The sequence below is a fragment of the Haliotis rufescens genome, unplaced genomic scaffold, assembly GCF_023055435.1.
Source record: "Haliotis rufescens isolate VD_foot unplaced genomic scaffold, xgHalRufe1.0.p SCAF_19, whole genome shotgun sequence".
Taxonomy (NCBI): domain Eukaryota; kingdom Metazoa; phylum Mollusca; class Gastropoda; order Lepetellida; family Haliotidae; genus Haliotis; species Haliotis rufescens.
The window spans coordinates 21037028-21057131 of record NW_025963879.1 but is presented as its reverse complement, the minus strand read 5'-3'; the positions used below and the strand labels follow the sequence as shown (position 1 = coordinate 21057131).

The 20104-nt window shown below is 43.6% G+C and overlaps 1 protein-coding gene across 2 annotated transcripts; it reads right to left on the bottom strand.

Annotated features, from left to right (window-relative positions):
* Positions 1 to 12655, bottom strand: LOC124135402 (inositol monophosphatase 2-like). 2 transcript variants are annotated; one of them, XM_046500717.2, is made up of 9 exons: positions 12508 to 12655; positions 9946 to 10040; positions 8218 to 8351; positions 7038 to 7142; positions 3925 to 3970; positions 3130 to 3238; positions 1867 to 1972; positions 1137 to 1288; positions 1 to 739 (listed from the first exon to the last, which is right to left on the bottom strand). In XM_046500717.2, the coding sequence occupies exons 2-9, from the start codon at positions 10021 to 10023 to the stop codon at positions 633 to 635; spliced, it is 837 nt and encodes a 278-aa protein (XP_046356673.2). In that variant the 5' UTR covers positions 10024 to 10040; positions 12508 to 12655; the 3' UTR covers positions 1 to 632. The 2 variants fall into 2 exon arrangements, with proteins under 2 accessions (XP_046356673.2, XP_046356674.2); XM_046500718.2 differs by having other exon boundaries at positions 12482 to 12606.
* Between the last annotated feature and the right edge of the window lie 7449 nt (positions 12656 to 20104).

Genomic DNA, 20104 nt, shown 5'->3' with positions numbered 1-20104 from the left:
AACAGCTTCTAAAATAGTTTTATTCTGGGATCCACCAACATGTTTTAAAAAACGTTTTTTGACACGGTGACGAGGGCATTCTGAGGTACGTGCACCTCCCCAAGGCAAGAGAGTTAACTGACTATAAAAGTCCAGTTTCGACCCTTGCCGAACTAGGCTGGTATTATGGAGTTACATTTTGGCTGGACTAATGAGTCTATGCATAGTCCAATCAAAATCGCGCAACGAAATCGAAATCCGGTTCGTAAACTGTCGTGCAGATTTCCGCATATGCACCGCCAACTTATTGTCAACAGACATTTTCCATACCTTTTCATGTTTTTAACCAAGGTGGTTGCGTGATTTGATGCACTTCGCGATGTAAGACCCGTTTTATCACAATATAGATCTCGATTATCGATCAGATCGTCTTGACTCGGCGCCGCCATTTTGTTTGAAACAAATGAAAGTGATTGAATCTGATTGGTCCATAGGAGAGGCTAGGAAGGGACATAACTCGTAATAACCACTGGTGCCGCTACGATCGAACCCAGGAATACCAGCCTAGTTCGGCAAGGGTGGAAAGTGGACTTTTAAAGTCAGTTAACTGTCTTGCCTCGGGAAGATGAGGTACGTGTAGATGAGACGGCAGATCAGTCCCGTCCATTGGCTATATGGGACAACATGGCGGATATCTGCCTGGCCAGATCCTCGGAGGTAGCTACCAACACACGTCTGCTCATCAGGTCCAACTGGGAGCCTGTAGAAAGAGAATGTTTTATATTCACACGATGACAGATATCTGTGGTAACTGGAGTTGCAACAAGGACTCTGCACAGCGAATTTCGGCGCCTAAGACAACCTGACCACTCGTGCCCCCCAAAACGGCGTTAACCCACTCACTGTCAGGAGTCTGTGAGACACCTACGTGGCCCCCTAAAACGGCGTTAACCCAATCACTGTCAGGAGTCTGTGAAACACCTACGTGGCCCCCTAAAACGGCGTTAACCCAATCACTGTCAGGAGTCTGTGAACCACCTACTTGTGCCCCCAAAACGGCGTTAACCCACTCACTGTCAGGAGTCTGTGCACCACCTACCCGTGCCCCCTAAAGCGGCGTTAACCCAATCACTGTCAGGAGTCTGTGAACCACCTACCCGTGGGATCCATGACGGTGGCCCCCGCCTCTCGGACCAAGACCACGCCCGCCGCCATGTCCCAGCAGTGTAAGTCATACTGGACATACGCCTCCCCTTGACCACAGGCAATTTTACACAGGTCAATCGCCGTCGACCCGTACGCACGTAACCTGAAAAAAACCCTAATAATTATTGGATGACAATGCGTTTTATACCATATATCTATGTTAAAAGCCATGGTAACATTATATAGTACATTATTATAACTATACTGTAATGCTTACGCCGCCAGTTCCCAATGAATTTTCCAGGCATCAAATATTCAACAACACCCGCGAATTTGAAACAAATTACACCGGATGAACATCTCGGCTTTAATATTTGTTAAGAAGCAAAGTTTATAATCTTTGTGTGTGTGAGTGTGTGTGTGTGTGCGTGCGTGCGTGCGTGCGTGCGTGTGCGTGTGTGTGTGCATGTGCATGTGTGTAAAGTCCCGTGATGATTCCGAGTAAGAATTGGTCATCAGCAACCCATATGCTTGTCGTAAGAGGAGACTAAGGTGATCGGGTGGTCAGGCTCGCTCACGTGGTTGATGCATGTAATCGTATCCCAATTGCGTACATCGATGCTCATGATGTCAATCACTGGATTGTTTGGTCCAGACTCGACTCAATTATTTACAGACCGCCGTCATATAGCTCGAATTTTAAACCCTCATAGTTCCGACGTCATTGGGAGGCTGGCTTACCCTCTACTGCGGGTAAGTATCTGGTGCAGGTTGTCGGAGTGGGTCCGGATGACCGTCTCGTCCCGCCCGTTACCCCCCTCGGACATCACCAGGGCCTGACTCACCTCTGCAACATCAACATCATCTCTGTCGACACTTCTTGGACATACAACACATCATGTAACAACATATATGAAATGTATGAGGTGAATATTATCTGTTAGAATGACATGCAGTATTTATAAAAGGAAAGTTGGTTGGTTTGTTGTTTTACGCCGCACTCAGCAATATTCCAGTTATATGACGGCGCTCTGTAAATAATCAAGTCTGGGCCAGACAATCCGGTCCAGTGATTGATATCATGAGCATCGATCCACGCAAGTCGGATCGATGACAAGCTTCAACCAAGTCAGCGACGTTCTGGTAATATTTCCACTTACCAGACGTGGCATTAGTTTTATTACGAGGAATAATATACAGTGTTTCAGACTCCTTGTCCTAGCGGGCTTTCTCATAGCTCTCGATTAAATAACGAAATGTTATTTCATTACCAAACTATCAAATACCATATTTCCCCCATTACACACCCTGTCAAAAAGATAGAAGCTGAGCCTCTCTATTAGACGCCGGGTCTATCATTTGATGTAATCAATGAATGACGAAGATATCATTAACAGTTTCCTATTTTATACTGTAAATGTTGGTGACCGTTTCCTGCAAATGTACCCGTGAAGATTCCGGGGTAGAATAGGTCTTCAGCAACCCATGCTTGCCGTAAAAGGTGACTATGCTTGTCGTAAAAGGCGACTAACGGGATCGGGTGGTCAGGCTCGCTGACTTGGTTGAAGCATGTCATCGATCCCAATAGCGTGGATCGATGCTCATGATCTTATTACTGGATTTTCTGGTCCAGACTCGATTATTTACAGACCGCCGTCATAGAGCGGTAATATTAGTGAGTGCGGCGTTAAACAACAAACCAACCAACCAACCAACCCTTTGTATAACTGTAGAATTTGGGATTCGTTATGGTAGTGGTGAGTGGCCACTGAACCAGCATTAAACAGTAAAAAGACGCTGGTCAACGGCTTGTGCGAAAATAACAGACGCCTGCGGTTTTATAGAGGAAATACGGTAACCTTCTCTATACGTAACCCCGAGGGGTGTTAAGAGAGGGATGTTTCATAGTAAGTAATATCCTGCCTCCAACAGAACAAATCCCCGCTCGAGAACAATAAACGGTAAATGGTATTTTATACAAATTTGATATTCCTGTGGTCTTACCGTGTATGACATTTGCTGTTATTTTCTTGCCATTGCAGTAAGCTCCCTTTCCTGTTCTTGCTGTGTACATCGTGTCCGGTATGGGAAGGTAGATAACTCCTACTACTGGCTGAAACAGGGTAGTCTCCCTTTAATCAACACTACAAACTTCGTAACGAATGGTCGAGCTGCTGTCCACTCTCTTGCCTCGGGAAGATGGACAAAAAAGGCCCAAAGTCATTTAGATAAAGGGCAAAGACGAATCGCCCATTGTAACAGGTAAGAAGATCCCCCATTCGGCTTCTGGCGGAGTGACACATGCGGTAACGAATACTGCATTAAGGATTCAGAATGACATTTCAAACAGAAGGAGCTATTCCAGCATCGATGCTGGAATTCAGAATTTTCGCCGCTATTTTGCCTTTTACGCCCAATGGAATCTGTTTCCAGATATCCTCGTCTCGTGACTGGTTATTCTCTGAGTGAGTGAGTTGGGTTTAACGCCGCTTTTAACATTATTCCAGTTATATCACGGCGTGTCAGCCTAATGTGGGAGGAAAGCCCGAAGTGATACAGGTCTCAGACGTTAAACATTTCGGTGAAACCCACGAGCACGGGTATGGTGCTGACAAACCTAGAAACATTACCGGGGCGAACCGGGATTCGAACCCACAATCATAGGTTTGTGGCGTGCCCAAGGGACGCAACTCTGCACGGCGAATTGCGGCGCCTTAGACGAATGGGCCACCCGTGCCCCCGGTTATTCTCTGGCATTGATTTAATTTCATTTATTTGGAAAAAATGTAATCAACATACCTCCTTGTTAACCGTCACGCCTAATGAGAAGGCAAAGTCTGGAATTCTGTAATATACAAGAGACATTATAGAGGGGATGTAAGGGGACTGCTCTCTCTGTCTCTGGTTAGTGTTATAAATCAACTCGTGAGTGAGTGAGTTAGTGTGGTTTTACGTCGATATTAGCAATATCCAAGCAATATCACGGCATGGGACAAAATGGAGTTTACACATTGTACCCATGTGGGGAATCGAACCCGGCCGTCGGCGAGATGAGCGAACGCTTAAAGAACCACTAGGCTAGCCCACCGCCCTTTAATCAACTGTTGTGGCATGTTGAACTTAGTGATCTTTTAACATTTTGAGGGGAGGAAGGGGTAGGAACTTGGTCTATGCCCTAACGTATATTATGTTACGTTACAGCGTATTAAGGGACGGTCGAGTAGCCAAGGGGTTAAAGCGTTCGCTCGTCACACCGAAGACTCGGTGTGAAGCCCAATTCTGGTGTCCCCCGCCGTGATATTGCTGGAATATTGCTCAAAGCGAGTAAAATGAAATTCACGCACTCACTACAGCGTGTTTATAAAGCGAAATCTCATCAACTCGACGTCCTGGGGGTTCAATGGATGTCGTGTTATCAAGACAGGCGGAGTATGAGATCCCTGTATATAATTATATTATTGTGTCGAGGCCTTTGTGTCTTATACCATCGTCTTAAACGATATATCGAGTTAACGCAATTCCAGATGGTTCACTGTACATAAATTAGAAGCACAGTTGAACGGTGTTGACACCTTGTGGTGATCCTATGATCTGCAACAGCCAGAGCTATGACGCTTGGAGTTAAAACAGTCAGTTTATGTAACTTACTATTTAATGTTTGAGATTACGAGATGGCGTTGGTAAGGGCATGTTTATACTTACTATCGTTAAAACTTCAGACTACGTTCTTCATCACATGTAAATACATGCAGCCGCTTTGCGCTTTAATAGTGAAGTGCTTCTATTCTTAGTGATGACATGTGGTGAGGTGAATTGGGTCGCATCCAAGATTATTGCACCGACTTGCACTGTGTGTGTGTGTGTGTGTGTGTGTGTGTGTGTGTGTGTGTGTGTGTGCCGAGTTTATAGTGCTAGCTCACTGAGCTACCATGCCGCAGTTTAACATAAAATTCCTACTCAGACACAGTATACTGACTCCGAGCCGACCAGTCGTTGTTTTAGCCCCGTAATGCCGAGCGCCATGTAGGGTAACAACAGGTACAATATTTTAATTTGGTTTGGTACGACGCGGTCGGGGATCGAATCCACGACATCCCGCACTCCGGGCAAACGCTCTATCCACTTGGCCACAGAGGCGGTCAGTGATGAAACCATGCCGTGCATAGCTAACGGAAGTCACATGATCCTAACACCGTGCTTGGGTCCTTGTGTGATATGAAGCAATGGGGTGAGTAGATGATCCCAGAACAATGGCGCATGTTTGACAGTGGTGAGACATATAGGCGTATGTTTGATAGTGGTGAGACATATAGGCGTATGTTTGACAGTTGTGAGACATACAGGCGTATGTTTGATAGTGATGAGACATATAGGCGTATGTTTGACAGTGATGAGACACATTGGCGTATGTTTGACAGTGATGAGACATATAGGCGTATGTTTGACAGTGGTGAGACATATAGGCGTATGTTTGACAGTGATGAGACACATTGGCGTATGTTTGACAGTGATGAGACATATAGGCGTATGTTTGACAGTGGTGAGACATAAAGGGCGTATGTTTGACAGTGATGAGACACATAGGCGTATGTTTGACAGTGATGAGACATATAGGCGTATGTTTGACAGTGATGAGACACATTGGCGTATGTTTGACAGTGATGAGACATATAGGCGTATGTTTGACAGTGGTGAGACATATAGGCGCATGTTTGACAGTGGTGAGACATATAGGCGTATGTTTGACAGTGATGAGACACATTGGCGTATGTTTGACAGTGATGAGACATATAGGCGTATGTTTGACAGTGGTGAGACATAAAGGGCGTATGTTTGACAGTGATGAGACACATAGGCGTATGTTTGACAGTGATGAGACATATAGGCGTATGTTTGACAGTGATGAGACACATTGGCGTATGTTTGACAGTGATGAGACACATTGGCGTATATTTGATAGTGGTGAGACATATAGGCGCATGTTTGACAGTGATGAGACACATAGGCGTATGTTTGACAGTGATGAGACATATAGGCGTATGTTTGACAGTGGCGGGACATATAGGCGTATGTTTGATAGTGGTGAGACATATAGGCGTATGTTTGACAGTCGTGAGACATATAGGCGTATGTTTGACAGTGGTGAGAAATATAGGCGTATGTTTGACAGTGGTGAGAAATATAGGCGTATGTTTGATAGTGGTGAGACATATAGGCGTATGTTTGACAGTGGTGAGAATATAGGCGTGTGTTTGATAGTGGTGAGACATATAGGCGCATGTTTGACAGTGATGAGACACATAGGCGTATATTTGATAGTGGTGAGAAATATAGGCGTATGTTTGATAGTGGTGAGACATATAGGCGTATGTTTGACAGTGGTGAGAATATAGGCGTGTGTTTGACAGTGGTGAGACATATAGGCGTATGTTTGACAGTGGTGAGACATACAGTCGTATGTTTGACAGTGGTGAGATATATAGGCGTATGTTTGACAGTGGTGAGACATATAGGCGTATGTTTGACAGTCGTGAGACATATAGGCGTATGTTTGACAGTGGTGAGAAATATAGGCGTATGTTTGACAGTGGTGAGAAATATAGGCGTATGTTTGATAGTGGTGAGACATATAGGCGTATGTTTGACAGTGGTGAGAATATAGGCGTGTGTTTGACAGTGGTGAGACATATAGGCGTATGTTTGACAGTGATGAAACATATAGGCATATGTTTGACAGTGGTGAGACATATAGGCGTGCTATAGCACGTTCTGGTTTTTCTCACGCTGGCACGAAGCCATGACTTAATGTGTGGGTTAAAAACGACTACACTAAAAAATAGGCAGTTGTATACACGGATAAGGAAGGGACATAGTGTATACAGATCCGTGAAGTGTTGGATATGTCTACCTACCCGTGTATAAAGTTAGTTGTTCCATCTATGGGGTCGAGGATCCACGTGGGGTCGTCGGTGAAGTCACATTGTTTGCCGTCTACAGCTGTCTCCTCGCCTATAAACCTAAACACACCGATACCGTGGTAACATGTTGAACGTATTGTCATAAGAAAGGGTACAAAATACTTCGATCATATTACAATACGTATTGTTGAAGGTTTGTTTCATGTTTACAAATGGACAAGTAATACTGTGCAGTCTTACAAGACTGGCAACGCTCTTTTCATGTCCGGCGGGGGACATCGTAATGGATTCACACATTGTACAGGGATAATCGAACTTAGGTCAATATCTAACGAACCAACATTTTTTTTACGACTGGTCTGCCTGCTTGCTCAAGCACAACAAAACAGAACTCGTTGTAACCTTACTCACTTACTTGGGATGTTCAGATGCTTGTGAATCAGTAGCATTTACTGTTTGTTTGTTTGTTTCTTGTTAACGCCGCACTCAACAATATTCCAGCTATATGACGGCGGTCTGTAAATAATCTGGACCAGACAGTCCAGAGATAACATGAGCATCGATCCACGCAATTGGGATACAATGACATGCATCAACCAGGTACGTGAGTCTGACCACCCGATCCCGTTAGTCACCTCTTACGACAAGCATAGTCGCCTTTTATGGCAAGCAAACGTTGCTGAAGACCTATTCTACTACGGGTCTTCACGGGTCAATTACTGTGTTATACTATCCTTGTTTCGTATAATTTCTCCGTCCCTTTGATGAGGGTTCGAATCCCAGTGAGCCCAGGTTGTGATCCTTGGTTTGTCAGTACCATATCCGCACATGTGGTAAGGCGGTAAATTACTTCTGCTTTCCCCCCGACTTCAAGGAGAGGTGAGGTGAGATGAGGTGAGGTGATGTGAAATTGGGTTTGACGTCGCGTTCAAGGTTATTGCACTTTTAATGATTGTCCTAGTCCGGACTAAAGCCGTTTTATAGTGGTGACTATACTATTGTACTGACTCTGAGTCTATCAGTCCCATTTCTCTTAATACAGGCAGGGTAACAACAAGTATCATCTTTATACGTCGTTTGTAATGACGCGGCCGGGATCGATTCGCTCACTCAATCACTCCTCACTCACTCACTCACTCACTCACTCCTCTCACTCACTCACTCACTCACTCACCTGTGATCAGGGTATGCTTCCTTGAGGGCCGCTATGACATCCCTCTCTATAGCGCCGTCCGTCTCGGTGACCAGGTCAGCGTGGTTTGTCTTCGTGTCAACTTTCTTTTCCTTGTAGAATGCCTCTCTCATCAGCTGTAAACACCAGAGCATATCAGGTACAGAAGCTCACCTTGAGTTATGTGAAAACCTATTTATATGCTATGAAGAAGAAGAGGTTTTAAGTTCAACGGGCGAGGCTAGAACCTAAGCTGACATGGACGAGGTCAAAGTGAATTAACACGTTTTATTGGAAGAAAAGTTAAGAATGCATTGTATAAACCTGCCAAAGCGTTATAATGAGGTCAAGGAGTGGTGTCCGTGTGAACATTCAATCAGTGCCACAGAGAAACATGATAAGACGTTTCAACGAAAACAGATTTCATAACATAAATCAGAAATTTCATTTGAGTGAGTGACTTTGGTTTAACGCCTCTTGGAACATTCTTTCAGTTATATCACTGCGTGTCAACTTGTTGTGGAAGAAAAGAGGTGAGGTGAGGTGAAATGGGGTTTAACGTCGCGTCCAAGAATATTGCACTTATATAGAGTGTGTCTATATGTGTGTGGCTGCTTGTACTCGTCAGGACTGATGCCGATTTATAGTGCTAGCACACTGAGATACCATGCCGCAGTTTAACATGAATACCCCACTCAGACACAGTATACAGACTCCGAGCCGACCAGTCCTTGTTTGATCCCTTTAATGTCGAGCGCAGGACAGTGTAACAACAAGTACCATCTTTTAACGTCTTTTGGTATGACGCGGCCGGGGATGGAACCCCGGACCTTCCGCTCTCCGGGCGGACGCTCTGCCACTAGACCACGGTGGCGGTCGCTGAAGGAAAGCCCGAAATGATGCAGGTAATAACGCTGACCACTTCGGTGAAACCCACGAGCACGGGTATGGTGCCGACAAACCTAGAAACATTATCAGGGCGAAGAGGGATTCGAACCCACGATCATGGGTTTCTGACTAGGGACGTAACTCTTCCAGGGAATTGCGGAGATTTTGGCGACTGGGCTTCATGTGTCTCATTTTGCAACCCATGCATCGCTCGCATCAGCAACAATTGTCACTAAACATTTACCCATGAGTAGTCTTGTATCATAAAATAAACCATATTCGCTACTTACACGATAAAACAATACACGATAAATATACACGAGGATAATACAGTGAGTGAGTGAGTTGGGTTTAACGCCGCTTTTAACAGTATTCCAGTTATATCACGGTGTATCAGCTGAATGTGGGAGGAAAGCCCGAAGTGATGCAGGTCTCAGACGTTTACCACTTCGGTGAAACCCACGAACCTAGAAACATAATCGGAGCGAACCGGGATTCAAACCCACAATCAAAGGTTTCTGGCGTGCCCAAGGGACGCAACTCTGCACATCCTATCGCGGCGCCTTAGACGACTGGGCCACCCGTGCCTCCGAGGATAATATAGAATGAGAGAGTGAATATGATATTTACGCAGCATTTGGCAATATTAAAACCATATCATGGCAGGTCACCAACAGTTTGATTCTTCATAAGGTTTTTCTGGCGTTCTCCCGCCGTGATATTTTAGCGGATTTAAATGATACCCATGCATGTGTCTAATCTGCGAATATGGCTGACTACCGCCAAGGTATTGACGTTTCTTTTCACATTCTGGGCCATACACAAAACGTAAGTCAATCTCACCTTACCCGACGCCCGGGCCAGTTCGATCGCCTTCTCCAGGAAACCTTGGAGATCTTCCTCCGAAACCTTGACTGGCATCTCCGCCTCAAGCGATACTAAAAGAACAGGATTGTGCTGGTCAAATATGTCATAACGAAATCTACATCATACGTTGAAAATATTGCATGACACGCCACTGAACTCATTTTTCAGTACTTTTCTGAATGAAATGCCCAGAAATATATAATATATAATAAAAGTATAAAAATTAATAAATTGAATTGTTAAATTAAATTCGGGTCTGTCACATTTACAGTGACTTTTAATTCCATAATAATCACAGCATTACTGATGACCCTTAGACTACGACGTCAATGGTTCCAAATGACAAATATATGGCGTCATTAAACTTTATCAGATTCGTTTAAGGATGTAGGTGCAGGTGTGTGATTCTAGCGTTTCACAGCGCCACCTGCTGGTTTGATTATGGTTCACCGTTCGATGGCCCGATGTCAAAATTACAAGAAGAATTACAAAGATGAACGGCTCTGAACCTAAATGTGTACTTAATAAAACACCCGTGAATATCCGGGGTAGAAAAGGTCTTCAGCAACCCATGCTTGCCGTAAAAGGGGACTATGCTTGTAAGAGGTGACTAACGGGATCGGGTGGTCAGGCTCGCTGACTTGGTTGATGCATGTCATCGATCCCAATAGCGTGGATCGATGCTCATGATATTAATCACTGGATTGTCTGGTCCAGACTCGATTATTTACAGACTGTCGTTATATAGCTGGAATATCTCTGAGTGCGGCGTAAAACAACAAACCAACCAACTTAATAACACTGACTGTAACGGTGGAAAACCCTATATAGGTGAAACATCCCGCCCCATCAACACCAGAATCAAATAGCACAAAACTTCAACCATCAAATCAGCCACCTCGGACCATGTCAGCGACTACACACATAACAAAATCAACTGGGAAAACGTCCAGATCCTCTCCAACAACCTCCATGACTTCACAAGAAAACTAACAGAAGCAGTCCACCTTCGCCGCCCGAAGCCATCAATCAACAGACATCAAGGCTATTTCATTCCATCCGCCTACTATGAAAGCATTAAGCAATAATCACCCCAAGTGTACACTTGTAACAAATGTTATATCTGGGATAACACTGCCTTAGTAAAGTACAGATTCTAGTATTTTTTTGGATTGAGCCATATCCGAGATTCGAAACCACACTGCCAGAATGAGGTACCTAATTGCACACAAAAAGTCAACGATCTAACCCAGTCATCCACCGAGGCTTTCACAAAATGAAAGTCCGATAACTGTGTATGCTTAATACTGTTTAAATGGCTTCCTCGTCACGTGTTCTCTGTCCATCATGAGTGTTATTTTTCCGTTGTTATTATCTAACCTACTCATGCTAATCTCTCTCGTGTATGCAATCGTTATTACTGTCAATCCTCCACCTACTATATATATTCTTTACCATGTTCATTATTCAGCCTGGCTTGACAACGATATCAGGATCAATACTAAAACGTCGCCATTACAGTAAAAATAAAGAAGTTGTTATACACAAATTGTGTCTTCTTTGTCACACGTCAACTTCTATGAAATACATATTATACAATTCTGAAATAAGTATTATTAATTTTAAATCACCAGGCACTCCTATAACGCACTCCTCTTTTCTGAAAGGGGGGGGCTTTTGATTCAGCCCAGCAGCTGAAACATGATGACTAGCTAACACAGAAGTATCAGAAATTGGCTTCTCACTTTGTACCCATTGGAAGAATCGAACCCGGATCATCGGTGGTAGAAAGAAAACACTGTAACCACTACGCCACCCCGCCGCCCCTGAACCCACCACTGTATGTTAATACAAATACGATGATTCCATGTTAAATCCCTTTAAATCATTATCATATTATTTAAAATAATCTTGTACAATAACCTTAAGGCAAAAGTGAAACTCCACGCTAGACTCGCCATGTCTATCTATCAGGGTCAATGGAAACTTTAGAAAACAATGTAAATATTCCTGACAAATTATGTCAATGAGGATGTTCATTATGTTGTTCATGATGAAGGATTTTACGACTTCTTCACATTTTCAATCTATAATTATTCATACTTTGAAGCTCTATTTTGCTGAATGTGAACTCAACACCTGACTATTCACTATTTGTCACACCTCAGTGAATCCTTGTTAACTAGTCATGTAGGATGTCGACACTATGCTATATACTATTTTAATTTCCATCCAAAATGTGATATCGATGTATGAATAACGGAGTAGCCTCCCTTGAATACATCATGTCGTGACGTGTACATATTAACGGATGTTGTTGCTCGCCTGGCATGCACTGAACACGTGTTTTTGTGTATGTTTGGTACACGAAAACATGTTTGATACTTTGTGATGGTGATCACGTTTGTGTCTCCCTTCAATCAAGAGCGGTGTTAGAGTCAAAGCAAGTCAAGTTAAATTGAATAATTCAATGGTTAAATATGCAGAACAAGTCAGCGGAGAGGTTACTTACCCGGAACGAATTCAAGTCAAACCTACCTATGTATTCAGTGAAGAGAATGAAGAAACGAGACTACACTTCTCGAGTGTGGCCTGGCGGAGGTATCTCGCCAAGTACGACAGACAAGAAGTCGAATACGTAAATAGGTCACAGTGACCGTGTACGAGGCTCTAGAGGGGTGTGATCCGCTGCAGGACCACGTATGGAGATAACGCGACATGAATTCGCGCTTTGTTCATTAAATGATTTCTATTTATGTAAATAGTTTAACTGAAATAATATTTGATCGGTACATGATTCCCCGTGAATTACATACATAGAGAATTAAAACAAAACAATTATTAAGGTTAAAAAAGACACCATCCTCAATTATCTTGGGTATAATTTCTCCATTTTATCATACAATACCCTGGACCCCATTGCTTCCATGGCTTCATTTTGATTCAAATGCTATGCTTTAGAAGATACATTACATATTTGCCAATAATTAAAGTACTTGGATTACATAAGCGGGGCTAGCTTATACTGTTTTGAATTGAAATTCAATATACATGTATTGCAACTGCTTCTATGACATTTGATTGGCTAGCTGGTCAATTCTTTGTGTGTTGATGTTAGCATGAACCGAGAAAAAAAATAGGCCAAGCCCACCTAATCAGGGCGAACCGGGATTCAAACCCACAATCATGGGTTTCTGGCGTGCCCAAGGGACGCAACTCTGCACAGCGACAGGACCACCCTTGCTGCCTATTCCTTTGAAGTAGAAAAGTGATTTTAGCTGAATATTTTATATATCATATATTGTAATCGGTTGTTCAAAATTGGCACATATCATTGCAATGGAGCCAGGTTCCATGTGGCACACACGGAACAGTAGATTTTCAAGGTGAAAGTCATCTGTTCTCAATAACTTATATGACCACTTTAGAGTCCAAAAATGACTGGCATCGTCGTCCCATGGAAGCAATCAGATCTCAAATTTGGGCCTGGGGAATGTTCACTAACTCTGCCTTCAGTGCTTGTACACTTCAGATTCCTGAAAAAGGCAGTTGTCAGTCTTGCCGTGTGAGGTCGGGAGTTGTCCTGCCGGAATATGACGTTCGCTTGATTTGTTGTTTGGTTTTTTGTTGTTTAACGCCGCACTCAGCAATATTCCAGCTATATGAAGGCGGTCTGTAGAATAATCGAGTCTGGACCAGACAATCCAGTGATTGACATCATGAGCATCGATCTAAGCAATTGGGATGATCGATGACATGTATCAACCAAGTCGGCGAGCCTGACCACCCGATCCCGTTAGTGGCCTTTTACGACAAGCATAGTCGCCTTTTACGGCAAGTATGGGTTGCTAAACACCTATTCTACCCCGGAATCTTCACGGGTCGACGTTCGCTTGATGCTTAATGGGAAGGGCATGTGGCCGAAGAATCTCATCCGCATAACGTTGTGCCGTTAAATTCCCGAGAGCTTGCACCAAGTCTGTTTTACAAGTGTAGGAGATGGCTGCCCACATCATCACACTACCACTACCAAATCTGTCCACTTCTTGTATGGAGTCTCGCGCATAACGCTCCCCGCGACGCCTGTAAACACGACGTCTACCATGCGCATAGACTCGTCACTAACCAACCTCGTCTCCATCGCAGTTGTGGTCATACTCTGTGACCTTGACACCATTGCCGTCGCAGCCGACCGCGTAAGTCCGTCAAAATTACACCTCAAACTGGTAGTCCAGCGCGAATACCTTCACCGCGTAAACGGTTCTTCACTGTCTGGGCTCATATCCTACGCAATCTTCGTATTACCGTAGTTTTGGAGTTGTGACCGGGGATGGTTCTTTCACGTAAGTGACTTGAGCTTCCGTCAGTCGTGATTATTACTTTGCTTGGTAGACGTCAACACCGGCTTCACTTCCCCCCAAGCTGACACGTCGTTACGAACCTGAAAGAAAGAAATCAAACTCACTTACTCCTTTGAGAAAAGACCCGTGAAGATCCGGGGTAGAATAGGTCTTCAGCAACCCATGCTTGCCGTAAAAGGCGACTATGCTTGTCGTAAAAGGCGACTAACGGGATCAGGTGATCAGGCTTGCTGACTTGGTTGATGCATGTCATCGATCCCAACTGCGTGGATCGATGCTAATTATATCAATCACTGGATTGTCTGGTCCAGACTCGATTATTTACAGACCGCCGTCATATAGCTTGAATATTGCTGAGTGTGGCGTTAAACAACGCGTTGACAAACGAAGAAAGTAATTTAGCAGCGATAAGTGTATTCGGCGTCACGACAGTCGTCACTTGTTTGTAAACATAACGGTCATTCGGTTGCGAGTTCAACTCCAAGCATGGTTGTGGCCACCTGTTCACAGTGGGGAGTTTTGACTGGTGGCAGCGATAGCTATCGCTGTGATTAGCTTGAGCAACATGGACCGGGGTGTGTGAGCCAGTTATGTCAACAGTCTACCAGCTGTGGATCACTCAAGTCGGTCACGCGTTTTCCATGGGAAGCGTGTCAATGAAGACCACGGGTGGCAGGTCGAGCTGTAGTATCGCCATTCAGAAATGCCCTGTCATTCATGATTTGAACCAGGAAATAAAATCAATCTATTTATAGCGAGCGGGAAAGTGTGCGACCAGTCAATTGCAATCTGTAAATAGACTAAAACGCAATTCGAGATGGTTCACTGTACATAAATTAGAAGCACAGTTGAACGGTGTTGACACCTTGTGGTGATCCTATGGTCTGCAACAGCCAGAGCTGTGACGCTTGGAGTTAAAACAGTCAGTTTATGTAACTTACTATTTAATGTTTGAGATTACTAGATGGCGTTGGTAAGGGCATGTTTATACTTACTATCGTTAATACTTCAGACTACGTTCTTCATCACATGTAAAAACATGCAGCCGCTTTGCGCTTTAATTGTGAAGTGTTTCTATTCTTAGTGATGACAGGGGGCACGGGTGGCCCAGTCGTCTAAGGCGCAGCGATTCGCTGTGCAGAGTTGCGTCCCTTGGGCACGCCAGAAACCTATGTTTGTGGGTTCGAATCCCGGTTTTCCCCGCTTATGTTTCTAGGTTTGTCAGCACCATACCCGTGCTCGTGGGTTTCACAAACGTGGTAGACGTCTGAGACCTGCATCACTTCGGGCTTTCCTCCCACGTCGCGATATAACTGAAATACTGTTCAAAGCGGCGTTAAATCCAACTCACTCACTCACTTAGTGATGACATGAGGTGAGGTGAACTGTGTCGCATCCAAGATTATTGCACCGACCGCCGCAGTTTAACATGAATACCCCACTCAGACACACTGCACTGACTCCGAGCCGACCAGTCCTTGTTTTTGTCCCCTTCGAGCGCCAGACAGGGTAACAACAAGTACCATCCATTACCGTCTTACGGAATGACGCGGCCGGGGATCGAGCCCCAGACATTCCGCTTTCCGGCAGATGCTCTACGACTAGACCACGGAGTCGGTCTACATAATCATGAGGTCCCTTTGGGCAAAGACGAAAATAGATATAAACGTCTTTGGTTTGTGCAACTCCACAATGTAGATGTATAAAAATGCATCTATTTTTTTAAAAGGCGTCTGTTTACCATGAGTTCAATTTCACGTGTAAGAGTAAATCGATTGAATGTACAAGATCGGAGCTGATCTTTGGTGAGGTGAGGTGAAATTGGGTTTAACGTCGTGTCCAAGATTATTGCACTTATATAGCGACCGATCTTTGGAAGTTACTTGAAAGTTCATGATAGTTACCACGTTCATAACTTGTGTATATCTATGAATGAACACAAAAGAAGAAAGATAGCAGTTTGCGTGTTTTTCGAACCCGAGAAGGAATGTACTCAATTCTACATCCAGGAATTATTACCGCACGTTCATTTCTACATATACATGTCCGGGGAGTCCTAGTTACCCGGTCACAATGTAAATAGAAACCACTGACACTACCGATGTATCAGCCATAAGGATTTATTTTATCAATCTCAAACGGAAAATATTGCCATGACTCTGGGGTAACCTCTGTTCTCATATTCTTATACGAAACTTTTACCGCATTGTTCTTCAAGACAACAATAAGGTCTGTACTCATATTAACTTATGCATAACAAAGTTTATGAATTCATCCATCACAAGAGAGTTGCTTTACTCTGTTCCAATCCCCACCACTGCCATGTCGGCAGTGTCATTTTCAAGATGGTTGTCGGAAAGTCATGATGGTGTGAGCGGTGAGTGAGTTTGATTTTACGCCGCTCTTAGCAATATTCCAGCAAAATCACGGCGGGGGACACCAGAAATGGGTTTCACACATTGTTCCCATGTCGGGAATCGAACCCGGGTCTTCGGCGTGACGAGCGAACGCTTTAACCAATAGGCTACCCGACCGCCCCAAGTAATAATGGTCCCAAGGGGCAGAATTCAAAGTCATACGGACATTGTTTTCGAAACAAAGTTTTCGAAAGTTCTGGGACTGTTTAATCTTATTTTTCACTTGCAAATTTTGGCTTTACGCCAAACAATATTTTATTTTTAGACGCACGGATTGTCAGCTGCACGTCCACTCTCCTACCCAGAGTTCCATGCGACCGGCAGCCAGCCAGCATAGTGCCACAGGCCAGCGCCATGTGACGATTCGTCACATCTTTCACAGTCCATGCAAGATATTGATAAGCTTTTCATCCGTTTCATGTTTGACAAGTCTACCCATTTTCAGAAACAAATGTCAAATAATGTTTACGGTTAATTAAGAAAGTATGCTAATACGTGAAAATCTACTTGTTTTTGCGTAGTTATCCGTAGTTGTTTACATTGGTTGTACGGCTCCACGTGCTGTCATCGAAGCCCAACGGAGAGCTAGCGATACGGTCACTTTGATGTAATATATATATATTGTCATGCAACTCACTGTCGCAGTTGTAGTAGCATATCTAAATAATTATGCAAAACAATATGTAAAGCGCCCCCAAATACTTGCATTAGTCCGTTCTACACTGATTTCTGAAAAAGCGCGTTTGTTTACAAACAAGAGAAAAGTCCGGTCACGGGATATGCAAATCTTGTAGGTGAGGTGAAATGGGGTTTGACGTCGCGTCCAAGATTATTGCACTTATATAGCGACGTGCATGTACGTGTGTGTGTTTATGTGGCTGCTTGTACTAGTCCGGACCGATGCCGATTTGTAGTGCTAGCTCACTGAGATAACATGTTGCAGTTTCACATGAACACCCCACTCAGACACAGTATACTGACTCCGAGCCGACCAGTCCTTGTTTTAGCCCCTTATGCCGAGCCCATCTTTTAACGTCTTTTGGTATGATGCGGCCGGAAACGAACCCCGGAGCTTCCATCTCTATTGGATGTTTGAATGGCATCATCTTCTAACAGCGGTTACCAACCGAGGCACACGTACTGATCAAGGTAAGTTAATTTTGGCACAAAGTTATTGTACGCATATAAATAAACCAAGTATAGATTTCAACTAAGTGGTAATTTAAGAGTCTGAGACCTGCATCAATCTCTATACCTTACAGGGGAATTAATACCATGTGACTTACTGTTTCTACGACTGTACTGTACAGGAAGTCGTTTTGGGAAAGAAGCCACGTACGCTTAGACTGTATGTAACACGTAAGTTAATTTACGCATAAGGATAATGCACGTGTATTAATAATTCAAGTGGGAGTCTTGACTTTTGTTTCAGAAAATCTCAACATTATTTTATTCAAAATATGAAAATACATGTACAAGAACAATAAACGTGAGATCCTTTCTCAATACCTATAAATACCTGACCATTATCAAATGAAATTAACAGACAGCAGAAATTCTGTGGACTATTAATATCCTAATGTTGTTGTGTATTTAATCAATATTAATCTCGTATGACTACCGACACTGTGTACGATTTATATGAACCACTGCATGCCTCCATTGTTTTGTAGGAAGAGCCAGCCACATCAACATCAGCATCTAAAACACACATTACACAAACCAGCGTAGATGTATTCTCAGCAAGTCGCTAATAGTTTTTTTTAATTTTAATCAACCCGTATTGATATGTTTTTTTTATACGAATGTGATATTCGAGTTATCAGATAAGATCATTTAAATGAATAACGTAAATTCAAACCACTTATTCAGAATTTGTTATCGCAAAATGCGAGTTCTCTTATATTTACAAAAATGACGAACGTAACGAGTTATTGTCACGTTTTAGGTGATTTCTTATCATTAATAATCAGTGTTGCGCAGGGTTGTTATGGGTCGTGGAGGAGAGCACAAACTTGAAGCAGAAGTGACGTTCATCTGACGATACTGTTGACTGCCCAGAGGTGGGTTATGATTAGAGGGGATACACTCAATGTTTGCTGTCTACATTCAACAACAGAAATGAGACAGAGTTTCTGAGCACTTTGGAAACATATTGAAACAATTAGGTTGTTTTTTTTATAAATGAAGGTGTAAAGAAACCTATTTAAGTGGTTTGAACTATAACAGTACCCCCAGAACGTCATGGAGCTTTTGTCCTCCAAATAGTTTTAGAAAAGAGGCAATATTGAAAGTTCAAGTATACAGTCATATGTATTTCTCAAATCACAAAGATCAGTTTTTGCCTCATATTGGTCAGGATTAGGACATACTTATATCATCACAAAATAGAAACTACAGGTGATGCCAGATCCACTACACTCCCTTTTCATGGGCGGATACAGCTTTTTTGAAAAGCCCATGCTTTTTATAAACAAAATGCAGTCATTAAGAAAGAATGTTCCAGATAGGTGCAAGAAATATTAGAAACGTCAATATCATTCACTCCAGTTCTTCTGAATGCCACTCTCCCGTTGTCATGGTTAAAAAACGGGATATCTCTTACTGCTGTGCCGTAGATGATAGCCGCCTCAATGCAGTAACCAACTAACGATACTGTTGACTGCCCGGAGGGGGGTTATGATTAGAGGGGATATCTCTTACCGCTGTGCCGTAGATGATAGCCGCCTCAATGCAGTTACCAACTAACGATACTGTTGACTGCCCGGAGGGGGGTTATGATTAGAGCGGATATCTCTTACCGCTGTGCCGTAGATGATAGCCGCCTCAATGCAGTAACCAACTAACGATACTGTTGACTGCCCGGAGGGGGGTTATGATTAGAGGGGATATCTCTTACCGCTGTGCCGTAGATGATAGCCGCCTCAATGCAGTAATCAACTAACGATACTGTTGACTGCCCGGAGGGGGGTTATGATTAGAGCGGATATCTCTTACCGCTGTGCCGTAGATGATAGCCGCCTCAATGCAGTAACCAACTAACGATACTGTTGACTGCCCGGAGGGGGGTTATGATTAGAGCGGATATCTCTTACCGCTGTGCCGTAGATGATAGCCGCCTCAATGCAGTAATCAACTAACGATACTATTGACTGCCCGGAGGGGGGTTATGATTAGAGGGGATATCTCTTACCGCTGTGCCGTAGATGATAGCCGCCTCAATGCAGTAACCAACTAACGATACTGTTGACTGTCCGGAGGGGGGTTATGATTAGAGGGGATATCTCTTACCGCTGTGCCGTAGATGATAGCCGCCTCAATGCAGTAACCAACTAACGATACTGTTGACTGCCCGGA

What these genes read in the sequence shown, in the direction of transcription:
- LOC124135402 (XM_046500717.2), bottom strand. Translation starts at nt 10,023, where the DNA reads ATGCCAGTCAAGGTTTCGGAGGAAGATCTCCAAGGTTTCCTGGAGAAG. An exon ending in GAAGCATACCCTGATCACAG is followed by an intron (nt 7,143 to 8,217) that starts GTGAGTGAGTGA and finishes CGGTGTGTTTAG; the next exon opens with GTTTATAGGCGAGGAGACAG. An exon ending in CACCGTCATGGATCCCACGG is followed by an intron (nt 740 to 1,136) that starts GTAGGTGGTTCA and finishes CTCTTTCTACAG; the next exon opens with GCTCCCAGTTGGACCTGATG.